At 43.4% G+C, this 12,866-nt stretch overlaps 1 protein-coding gene across 10 annotated transcripts in view; it reads right to left on the minus strand.

The window, feature by feature from the left end:
- The window catches only part of TPD52L1 (TPD52 like 1), a 97,475-nt gene that overhangs the window by 24,311 nt on the left and 60,298 nt on the right, over nt 1–12,866 (minus strand). For all 10 annotated transcript variants that reach the window (XM_072765045.1, XM_072765037.1, XM_072765002.1 and 7 more), the window contains exon 2: nt 9,007–9,122. In XM_072765045.1, the coding sequence (XP_072621146.1) occupies nt 9,007–9,122 (116 nt within the window). The remainder of the gene's footprint in view (nt 1–9,006; nt 9,123–12,866) is intronic.

Consider the following 12,866-nt stretch of genomic DNA (forward strand, 5'->3'; position numbering starts at 1 on the left):
GTGAGACCTACTGAAACATACACCTGAAAAACTCTCGGTGCTCCACAGCAACCCCCTGCACCCCTGTATTACCAGGCCCATGCCTGCCTATAGCAAACGCATCCCATAGAGATGACAGTCTGACATTTTAAAATAGAAACTAGTTTTTTTTTTAGTTTTAATTATTGTAAAAGTAATCACTGCTCCTTAAAAAAAACTCATTCATACAGCAAAATATAAATAAGAATAATTACCTACAATCCACTAGGAAATAGCCACCACTTAAATTTTTTTGGCTTCTAATCTTCCAAACGTTAAAAAAAAAAAAAAAAAAAAAAAAGCAGGGCTTGGACTCACAACCCTGAGATCGAGACCTGAGCTGAGAACAAGAGTCATCTGCTAAACCAACTGGGCCTCCCAGGCACCCTCCCAAGTGTTTTTTTTTTTTTTTAAATAAAATTTGCACTTAGATATAATTTTTGAACAAAAAATATTGATTTTGTACTGTTTCCTTTCTCCCATAAGCAACTTCAAGTGCCACTAGTCAGTACTGTGTGTTTATTGTTTGCCAATCACACATTCACAATAGCTGCAGTGCTGTAGGCACAGACAGGCCAGACACCACGGTTTGGCCAAGCTAATACTTCAGGAAGGGAGGGACGAGGGGGGACAGGACATATGTAAGAATGTGATTTGTTTCTTTTTAATAATTATTGACATGTAATGGATTTCCATAAACTGTCCACATTTAAAGAGTATAGTCTGAGAGTTTTGACACGTGTGTCTTGTGAAGTTATCACCGCAATCAAGAAAGCGAACGTATCCATCACCTCCAAAAGTTTCCTAAGTCCTCTTTGTAGGTCCTCTCTCTAGGTCCACATACCACATTTATATGTGGAATCAAAAAAAAAAAAATAACCCAAAGCAAATGAAAAGAAGCTCATAGATACAGGGAAGAGATCGGTGGTCACCAGAGGTAAGGAGTGGGGGTGATGGTGGGTGAAATGGGTGAAGAAGGTCAAAAGGTACAAACTGACAGTTATAAAATAAGTCATACACAAAAAAAACTGCTCTTGCAATATAATTTTTAACAAAGCCGTTCAGTAAAACGCCCAGATTTTAGAGAGTGCTACTCTAACCTGTGAAAATCAATCTGAAACTCCACAAAGTTTTCGATTCCAATTGTCACATTTTTTTTTATTGTCAGATTTTATAATGTACTGCCCTGGTAATAAGTTTTTACATCATTAAATTTTACTTAAGGTTTTACATCATTGTTTTCTGAAAAGTATAAATGACTGTGACTTTGTGAAGCCAGAAGAGAACTCCTAGTACTTCCTTAGTATCCCACAAGCATAGAGGTCATAAAAAACCTGACATTCTTACTAGATTTCTTATTTTTAAAAACTAGCAGCTGTGTCTCATTTACATTCAAAATATCGCTCTACTTCTGACCACAAACCACATTTACACTAACACCATCAGTCATCATGCAAATGTGTTCCTTGGGTCAGCAGAGACATAGCTGTTGGAAAAGCATCTCAAGAAAGACAAGTACCTTTGCACATATTAGCCTTTTTACTCGTGCAAGGAAGATTTTACCCCACTGGTGGACAGATCGAAATAGCGTTGTGAAGCATCAGAGACACAAATGATCACTTAAGCAAAATGGGCAAAATTCGGAGTCAGAAGCATCTTAAACAGGATGGTAGAAAAGAACTATCTCTTGGAGTTTTCAATATCAGCAAATGTCCTAGTAATCTAGCATTATTCATTTTTTTATGTTTATGGGACAGTTTTCTAATGCTTCACAGAAACTTTTCTAAAATGAATTACACATTCGGTGAACATGTTAAGTCAAGAGCGTTCCATCCTTTCTTGATGCGCGGGTCTTCGGTATGCAGACATATACTCATTGCTGCGAGAGGAGTCTACTCAGGGACCACCAAAGGGGGTCGTGCTTTTACTCTCCCCATTAAATGAGAACGCACGTTATTTTAAACCCTCTATTCTTTTGGCAACCATGTCACATTCCACTTTTTCATCTTTATCAATGTGTCCTTTTGTGTTTAATCTGTGGCCTAGTATTTCTCAAGGTTGCATCTCTGGCTCTCTTTCTGTAGAAGATGTCATGCTTCATGTCAGCCTTTTAATTCTGTAGAAAAGACCTTTTCTGCTATCTTTTGCATAAATAGTATGTATTGAGTGACTGAAATTATTGAGAGTCTTGGATTTTTTAACGACTTGGTTATGACTACAGTTTTCACTATGTAATAAAAATAATCGGACAATTTTTAACTGGCAGAAAGAAATTACAGATGTAGAGAAGAGGAAAGAGGCTTACACATCTTGATACTCTCAACCTCATATCTAGGGGACCCTAGAAATTTATTCAAAATTGGGGGAAGCAGTAGGAGATTCATTAGTTATTTGAGGGAGGTGAATAAGGGACTCAGAGTTTTCTAATGAAATCCTTGATCCCAAAAAAGTGATAGGTAGAAACACTGAAGTGACCAGTTTACCAAACACCAACCTAAAGAAAGAACAATGAAGTCCCACACCTAATATTTTAAATACGGAAGCATAGATTAAAAAGCATTTATAAGGAACAGACTTCTAATGATGGAAACATGAACTCAGTTACTCAGGTGGGTCTATTCTCAGGTTCTTTAATGAAATTCTTATCATTTCAATGAAATGTTGAGACCCACACTTCTTGAAGCTTTCAGTATAATTACCGGCAATCTAAATATATGCTAAAAAAAATCTGTAAGCAAATCCAGAAATTGAAAAAAACACATAATCTTAAATTATATTAGCTTGCAAGAATGAAAATGAGAACCACATATCTCTTTCCACAGAGCAGACAGACAGTTCTGCCTCACGGCAAAGTCTTTAATCACAAATATTTTAAATGATGCTCATGGTGAGAGTCCACCCTTCATTTGACTAATGAGATTTTTTTGGCCTAGTTACACCAATGGTTCTCAATTTCAGTTTACATAAATGTCACTCATAGGGCATATTAAAATGCAGATTCCAGATATATGCCCCTTTTAATGCCCAAAGATTCTGGTATCTTCAATGTTGTAGGGTCAGGCTATCTACATTATTCAACAAGCGCTCCCAGATACTCTGGTGCAGGAGGTATGGAAAGCCAATACTGTAAGTACCTCCGTAAGCCACATCAAATTCCTGTTGGGATGAGGTGGAGTGCAGGTAAGTCATTAACTAAAGTATTGAATATATCCTTTCTCCCTTAATTTTAAATTAATCATTTCTTTATTATAAACTAATAGTCCGGTTCTTTGGTTTCTTGACTCCCTAGAAGATCTCCTTGTATGACAAATATTTACACCCAAGACTACATATTTAGACTTGGCTATTTAAATATGAATTAACAGGCACATGACAAGTGTTGGTGAGGATGTAGCAAAACTGGAACCCTTATATGCTGCTGGTAGGAATGTAAAATGGCTCAGCCACTGTGGAAAACCGTCCGGTAGTTTCTTAAAAAGTTAAACAAAGAATTACCATATGACCCAACAATTCCACTCCCAGGTATATTCCTCAAAGGATATAAACACATACACATAGACACATGTTCATAACAGCACCATTCACAGATGTGAAAATAGCTGAAATACCCATCAAAGGATGAAGAGATAAACTATTGCAGTATACACCAAAAAGGAGAATTATTCAGCCATGGAAAGGACTGAAGTATTGAGACACGCTACAACACAGAAGAATCTCAAAAACATAGGCTACATGAAAGAAGCCAAACACAAAAGGCCATCTATCACACAAAATATACAGAACAGTAAATGCAGAGATACAGAATGCAGAGGGGAAAATAGGAAGCAACTGCACAAGGAGTATGGGGTTTCTTTTTGGGGTGTTAAAAATAGTTTGGAACTAGAGGTGGTAGTTACACCACATTGTAAGTTTAACAAATGCCGCTGAATGGTTCACTTTAAAACAGTTAATTTTATCTTAAAACAGTTAATTTTATACCTCAATAAAAAATGCAAAAGCATATGACTTAACCTGAATTAGCTAATGAATTACCTTCAAAATGAAATTTACGTTAGAAGATTGAAAATTTATCTTCCTATTTTATGCTAGATTACATTTAAAAAAATCTTACTTCTATCCGGATAAAGAAATACTTTCATAAACTATTAAATCATCAGTATGATGCTTAGTAGTAAGACTATTTGGTCTCTTGCACACACTACTTCAATGCCAGCTTCCTCTCCTGGGTAATCATGCCTCTGGCTGAGACTCCTAAGAACTAAGATTAAAATCCAGATACTCCTTGAGAGAGGGCAGTGATTATTTGTATGTGTCAACTTGACTTGGCTGTGGGATGCCCCGACATCTGGCCAAATATCATGCTGCGTGTGCCCATGAGGGTGTTTCTGCATAAGATTATCAATTGAATTGGAAGAATTGGAAGACTGGGTAGGGCAGATTGTCTTCCCAAAGTGAGTGGACTGAAGTCCTAAATAGAAGACAAAGGCTGACCCTCCTTCGGTTCATAGGGACTCTTCTTGTCTGACTGTATTTGAGTTGGGACATTGTTTTTCTTCTTCCTTCATATTTAAACTGTACCATCAGCTGTTCTTAGGCCTTGAACCTGCTGGCCTTCAGACTGGAGCCACACCATCAGGTCCCCTGGTTCTCCAGCTTGCTGACTATAGATCTGGTGATTGTCAGCCTCCACCATCACATCAGCCAATTCCTTGTAACAAATCTCTTTCCATACACATATACCCTATTGGTTCTGCTTCTCTGGAGGGCTCTAACACAGAAGCGTATTACAGCAAGACATTGCTGATTATTAACACTTCAGTTGTTCTCGATTCAGTCCAGAAAGAAAGAAGGCCTTGGAAGAAGGAACTAGGAGAGAAAGACCAAGAGCCTAAGGCACTTCTCTATCAGTCTATGAGACAGGTGGCTTGAGGGAACTGTGTGTTCTTCCTGGGGGCACTTCACACCACAGGAAGGGAGACGAACCCAAAGAAGGATGAAGGGAGCCTGAAAAGAGGCTTTGCCTACTTAATAATATTGCCTGGTATTTTTCCAACTCCTATTAATGCTTATTTTTCTTGAGTCATTTTATCTAGAGGATGTTGGCAGTGTTTGATGGTTATATAATCATAAATTTACAGTGCTAATGCTAGCATTTCATCCTTTTCAAAAGCCCAGCCAAATTGCAGGGACGCCTGGTGGCTCAGTTGGCTAAGCATCTGCCTTTGGCTCAGGTCATGATGAGGTGATGTCAGGAGCTAATGAGAACAAACAGCTGAAACAAAATATTATTTCTTTATATACTGGTAAGGTGTGTAAGAATGCATATTCAACTTCCAGTATTTAAAAATGTAAATATTTTGGAGGACCTGGTCGCGTCAGTTGATAGAACATGTGACTCTTAATCTTGGAGTCATGGGTTTGAGCCCCATGTGGGGTACAGAGGTTGCTAAAAAAAATAAATAAATAAACTTAAAAAAAAGTAAATATTTCTTTAACATATAAAATAATTCAAGTTAATTATAAACCTTAATTGCATACATTCTATACACAGACCACTGCACCAGATCAGAGGAGATATTGGCCTCACAACGAAGAAACTTAAAAACACACATATTGCATGACCATAATCATAAAAGATTAAATTGTGTTAACATATTCCTCTTTCACGACACAGAGTCCATCTAAGATGTAGCCTTTTGGGCAATACTGGCTTACTTTATGGTTCCAACACAAGGACAGATCTTCCTCTTGCTAACACTTGGTAGCACACGACAATACTTGGGCTGTGTGTACGAGTGGAGTTGTGAGTTTGCTCCAAGTATAAGGACCACCTCACGGGAATTGAACAACAAAACAGTGCAGGATAAAGCAGTGGGGAGGAATCCAGCATAGGCACGAGCCGGTGGGGGACTCGGAGGACACTGAAGAGGAGACTGGATCCCTGGCATGCCCTGAGGCCTCTTGTAAGCAAAGGAGTCAGAGAGGTCTGGATGCAGACCTCTCACTTTGGGGTCATGGCCATCACGACTGCCTGCCTCCAAGCCAGTCTAACAGGCTGGCCTGTGAGGTGTCCTGTTGCCCAAGTGGCCAATGGATCCAGTAGGATCTTCCCTCAGGCACAGAGGGCAGTTGCTTGCGACCAGGGGCCCAGGAAGGATGTCTGTGGAGAGCTGAGGCAGGGGAGCTGGCCATCCAACAGATGGCTCTGGTCTCTGGAGGGCCACTTGTGGGAGTGCCAAGATTGCTCTCTGTGTCCTTGTTGTAATGAAACACTAGCATCCAAGCGTGTCTGAATGTGTATATGATCTGGAAAGAACCTGGTTTGGAGCGGGTATATGAGTATGAGTGTGCATGCACATGTGTGTGAACGTGTGTGTGTGTGTGTGTGCACGCTCGTGGAGGCACGCAGGCACACGCACACAGCAGCTGCAGCGTGCATTTGCTGGAGGGCAGGGAAAGCCAACTCAAGGAAAGGATGAGCATTAATATGCAGAAGTGGACCGAAGTGGATGGAGAAGCGGTGGATACATGCAGAGAAAAAACATCAGATACACTTCCCGTGCGATGGACTGGGCCTGGGGGCGCACAGCTGTGCCCTCGTGCCTCTGGAAGTCACGATGCCACCCTGGCAACACTATGCGGTACTTCTTCATCTCTGAGCAGCCCAGAAATAAGAGACAGGAAGCATCCTAAAGGATGAGAACATGCATCCTGGTAGCTCGAACATAGGAACGGGGTCTGTGTTATTTTCAGAAGTCAGGCTGAAGAGTCCTAGTAGTGAGAGGTGCTGGAAGCTCAGTAATGCGGCCAAACCAGACAGGAATTTCTGGAAGCACCATTGGGTTTTTTGTATCACAGAGGCATCCACTTAAAACCAAGGCTCACTTTTTCTTGACTAGAAACGTAATGCGTGTGCTCACTGTTGAATGTTTAGAAAATAAAGAACGCACACAGAAAACAGAGGTGTGGGGATGCCTGAGTGGCTCAGTGGCTGAGCATCTTTGACTCAAGGCATGATCCCAGGGTCCTGGGATCGAGTCCCGCATCCGGCTCCCTGCAGGGAACCTGCTTCTCCCTCTGCCTGTGGCTCCGCCTCTCTCTCTCTGTGTCTCTCATGAATAAATAAATATTAAAAATAAATAAAAATATAAAAATTTGTAATTTAAATATATATGTGTGTGCGTGCATGTGCATGCAGACCCCAGCAGTCCCAGAACCCAGAAAACCGAAGGCATTTTATAAAGGTTGGCCTGCTACAGAGGTTTAAGTACAGAACTTAAACTCAGACTGTAACAGTGTAGGAATTAAATGTTAGCTTAGAATCGGCGAGCTCACACCACTGAGCAGAGTGTAACTTCAGACACCACAACTGACGTGAACACACGGCATGAACCAGAATTCCGGGCCTTATGAAAACACGGAGCTAGGACGCTGTCCGTTGCCGCTGACTTCGGCCCGCGTGTGCCGGCAAGTGTGGCCAACTGGAAGTACACTGGGTGGTTCTAGATCAGCGGCCGCAGGCCCAGCCAGCCAAAGGACCAGGCTACCTGCCTGGAGGCCCTTCGCTTACTGAAATCATTTCTGCTGTACCAGGAGAACAAGCTGCTCTTGCATTTCACAATGCAGTTATTTTCGGGTGTGCTTTGCGAGGACACCTGAGAAGTCTTTAATATCATCATAAACAAACACCACTGGAACATGAGAGCTCGAGGAGTCTGGAGCAGACAAAGCGGGGTGAGGATACGGTGATGCTCAAAGCTGTATCCTCAGCCTGCGATCGAGCCCAGAAACTTGCTTCCAGCCAGACCAGGAGCTCTGTGCCCTCGGATGCAGGGATGCAGAATGGGGAGGGATATGGGCCTCCTCTCTCTGGCCCTACTGCTTACCCTATTTGAAAAGCTCCCTTTATCCAGTGCTTTCCTCCTACAACATAACTGTTCCTTAGAGAAGTATTTAAGGCTTAGTGGGTGCTGCCAACAAATGGCTTTAGCAACTGTATTCCTGGTGGGCCAGGCATCCTCCCCACCTCTAAGTCCGGATGCCTGAAGCGACGACACAAGATCTAAGGAAACCTGAATTCCTCACAACTTTCTTTGCGGCCCCCCAGTGCTGGATTCTTCTGCAGATGAGCATGCAATGTAAGAAATCCAGTTGCTTCTATGATTGATTTTTTTTTTCATTACAAAAAATAAACCACTTCAAAGTATTTGTTGAGCTAAGTTGCTGACCTAAAGCAAGAACTGCTCTTAAATAGCAGCTTGCACCGGTACCTATACCAAGGTCTTGGAGGAATTCATCAGCTCTGTGAGTGAGTACTGTTCCCATAATACTGTGAAATTAAAAACAGTAAGAGGTGCAGGGACACCTGGGTGGCTCAGCAGTTGAGCGTCTGCCTTTGGCTCAGGGCGTGATCCCGGGGTCTTGGGATCGAGTCCCGCATCGGGCTCCCTGCATGGAGCCTGCTTCTCCCTCTGCCTGTGTCTCTGCCTCTCTCTCTCTGTCATGAATAAATAAATAAAATCTTAAAATAAAAAAGAATAAGAGGTGCATATTTACAGCTACTTGCCACTGTTGCTTAAGCAACATTACTATCCTTTTTTTTTTACTCTAACCAGTGGGTAATGGACAACTAGCAGTACAAAAACACCCTAGAAAAAAAATGAATCACCTTACAATATATCATTTATTAAATTTTATTAAATGAAAGACAACACGGTGGTGGCCCAGTCAGTTAAGTGTTGGCTCTTGATTTCAGCTCAGGTCATGATCTCAAGGTCATGAGATCGAGCCCCCTGTGGAGCTTTGGGCTGGGTATGGAGCCTGCTTAATATTCTCTCTCTCCCTCTGCCCCTTCCACCCCCACTGGCACTTCCTCAATAAATAAATGCAGGAAAGATAACATAATTGTACCATGGGACTCACATAAAACTCACATGAACTCCTCAGATCCTGAGAGACACAGAACAACAGTAAGACGACTAAACATACCTGAACTAATTCTGCCTTTAACTCTTCTCTTTCCTCCTCGGACAGCATGCTAGAGAAGTCAGCACTGGCTACCGTGTCTTCATCTCGTCCTTGCAATGGTTCGGTCTCCAACAAACCTTTAGACAAGATTGATAAAACATAATGCAATTAAAAAAAATTAGCCGACTCCTGTTTCCACAGTCTGGAGAACCAGCCCGACCTTCCTGCTCAAAAACAGCTAAAATCTCCTGGGACACTGGGGTGGCTCAGTCAGTTAGGCGTCTCCCTGTGGCTCAGGTCATGGTCTCAGGCTCCTAGGATGGAGCCCCGCGTTGGGCTCCCTGCTCAGCGCGGAGTCTGCTTCTCCCTCTCTGGCTCCCCTACCCCTGTGTGTGCTCTCTCTTTCTCTCTCTTTCTCACACACACAAATGAATGGGATCTTTAAAAAATAAAAAATAATTAAAAATTCCAGGAAAAAAACCCCCAACTTTCTTTTTTCTTTTTTTTTTTTTTTAAGATTTTATTTATTTATTCATGAGAAACACAGAAAGAGAGAGAGAGGCAGAGACACAGGCAGGGGGAGAAGCAGGCTTCCTGCAGCGAGCCCAGTGTGGGACTCCATCCCAGGACCCCAGGATCACACCCTGGGCCAAAGGCAGACACTTAACCGCTGAGCCACCCAGGGATCCCCAACCCCGACTATCTAAATTTGTGATTAGCTGCCAAGCAAGTAAGGAATATTAAGAAGCCCAAGAACTAAGTCCAAGTGGGAAGCCAGAGGTGCAAACCAAAGAAGCTCTCATGGGTTCCGCATTTGCCACCCAGATGACTTCCTGCTTTGGCGCTCACTGGCCCCTGGGGTGCAGAGGACAAAGCCTCGGGCCACCCAAGGAGAAGGGTTTAAGGTGGGGGACTTGTACATAAACCCACATTCCCATAAACCCTCATCCCCACGGGGCTGCACCCTGAGAGCAAGGAGAACAGAAAATCAAGAGCGTCGCTCCCCATGGGGATCCGGGGGGCAAGCAAAGCAGCCTCAGCTATTGAATGCGCAGCCGCAAGGGCCTCCCTGAGTCCCTACTCCCGAGGGAGACTGCGTGGGAGCTGGCAACCCGAGTGCACACTACTTGGGTGGTCCACGAGGACCCGGAGATGGCACAGCATCGTCAACCTTCCCACTTCGGATGTGGACAGAATGTGGATGCGAAACCTGGGGCAGCAGCAGCCGTAAGGAATCAGTGCAGGCTGATTCTGGCGGAGGGAACAAGGGAAGTGCCCGGTGCTCGAGGACATCACTGTGGCCCAGTGAGAAAAATGGCTTTTGGTCAAAGAAAAAAAAAAAAAAAGATGCTCTCTAAGAGAGCTCCTTGACATCTGGAGAACTCAAACACCTATGTTCTCTGGAGGATCCAGCAAACAGGCCTCCACATACGTGGAAGCTTCCTGTAGGACACGACTTATGACAGAGCTGGCATCTACACATCCATGGGGAAAGGAAGGTCTCTTAGTAAGCTGTCCTGGAGCAAACAGCCCTCCATGTAGAAAAATTAAGATTGGACACCTTCACACGATTCACAAAGATTAAATTACAAACTTTTTAGAAGACAATAAGATTGGGACGCCCGGGTGGCTTAGTGGTTGAGTGTCTGCCTTCAGCTCGGGTCGTGACCCTGGGGTCCTGGGATCGGGTCCCCCATGGGGATCCCCGCAGGGAGCCCGCTTCTCCCTCTGCCTGTATCTCTGCCTCTCCCTCTGGGTCTCTCATGGATAAATAAATAACATCTTAAAAAAAAAAAAAAAGGAAGACAACAGGATTTATGAATCACTAGGTCGGAATGGACTTCTTAAACAAGACACCAAAAAAAGGCATATCATGAAAAAAGTAAGGTGAATAAAATTACAGATGTCTTTTCATTAAACCCACTGGAAAATTAAAAGACATGCTACTAATTAGAAGAAGCAATATATCTCCCATGTGTATAACTAGCAAAGGACAAGTTACCAGAATAAAAAATAATTCTTAGTCCAGTTTAAAGCACAGAAATAGGGGGATCCCTGGGTGGCTCAGTGGTTCAGCACCTGCCTTCGGCCCAGGGCATGATCCCGGAGTCCCGGGATCGAGTCCCATGTCGGGCTCCCTGCATGGAGCCTGCTTCTCCCTCTGCCTGTGTCTCTGCCCCGCCCCCCATCATGAATAAATAAATAAAATCTTAAAAAAAAAAATAAAGCACAGAAATAACCCAATAGACCCAAAACAGAATTTGCTGTAGGAAGAAATCGCAAATGGTTAACAAACCCAAGAAAATATGCTCAGGCTCTCCAATGTTCTGGGAAACACAAATTAAATCATCTCACACCCACTGGATTAGTAAAAAGTCCAAAGGCTGACATTATCAAATTTGATGAGTACGTGGAGGATGGAAACTCTCATACGCTGCTGGCAAGAATCCTAAAGAGAGACGAGTAACTTGGAAAATAAGCTACTGTGATCTGTGGGGTGCACACCCCCTTCCATCCAGCCCGTCCACACCTATGTATAAATCGGCACCGAGGTCACCAGCAAGAACTCTCATGGCAGCCGAAGCCCAGGACCAGGAGGATGCACAGAAGCCCCCTGGGCACCCCCTCCTCCCAGCACCCGACCACGTGCAGGGAGTGAACGACCCCACACGCTCCGGGGACGGAACTCACCAATAAGATTCAGAGTGAAAAGCACAAGTTGCAGAAGAATCATAAGGTATAACCCCAAACAGACAAAACTAACTAAAATATTGTCTACAAATAAAATCATAAAGAAAAGCAAGACTGTGATCAAAATGATCCAGGACCGTGTTTTCTTCTCTGAGGCGGGCTGGGTGCAGATGGCAGCGGGCGCCTCCCCAGGATCTGATGGTCATGCTCCACTTCTGGGATTCTGAATTTCTGCATCTGAGTATTTCTTCTACCTTTTATTTGGTAAATATTCTTTTCTCTGTGTATATTATGGGATAAGACAATTAAAAATAGATTTTTCGGGATCCCTGGGTGGCGCAGCGGCTTGGCGCCTGCCTTTGGCCCAGGGCGCGATCCTGGAGACCCGGGATCGAATCCCACGTCGGGCTCCCGGTGCATGGAGCCTGTGTCTCTGCCTCTCTCTCTCTCTCTCTCTCTCTCTCTGTGTGACTATCATAAAAAAAAAAAAAAGATTTTTCTATAAAGTCAACATTAAAGGTAAGCAATTAGCCTACAGTGTCAGGACATTCGAGGTAAAGAGAGCAAGGAGATGAACCAATCTGCAAAGTGCTTCTCAGGCTGGCCCCACTTTTGAGTCCCTCACACGCACATCCTTATTCTGGAGCAACGACGGGCCATCAGCACCCACTGATACACCGGCCACATCAGTGAGCGCGGCACCCTGCTGGCCTCGCTGATCCAAGTTCAGCAGCACCTTGTCCCATCTCTCTACTCTGGAGGCCAGTTTCGATGCTAAGATAATTTTCTTTTCCACGAGTAATGCCTCTTCATTGCAGAAGATAGAAAAATAAAATTATCCGTCATGGACTACAATTACTGTTAATCGCACTGCCCAGAAACAAGTATCATTTTGGTCCGTCCTTTCTGGTTATTTCTTCTATGCAAACGTATACGTTCTCTTGTATATACTTATGTGCACTTACTGTTGTGAATCTGATGTATTCAATAGGGCATCGTGAACATCCCTTATGTCTAAAAACACAGCCACGTTGATATATTTTTGATGGTCACACAGTACTTTGTCTCGTGTGTGATTGATAATTTACCCCATTTCCTGGGAAGCCACAGCAAACATCGCCTTGCCAAACAAACCATCAAGCAAAATCTTAATGATTTCCTATACACTCCATCACAGAGTCAAGGGGTAA

The sequence above is a fragment of the Vulpes vulpes genome, chromosome 1 (assembly GCF_048418805.1).
Source record: "Vulpes vulpes isolate BD-2025 chromosome 1, VulVul3, whole genome shotgun sequence".
NCBI lineage: Eukaryota > Metazoa > Chordata > Mammalia > Carnivora > Canidae > Vulpes > Vulpes vulpes.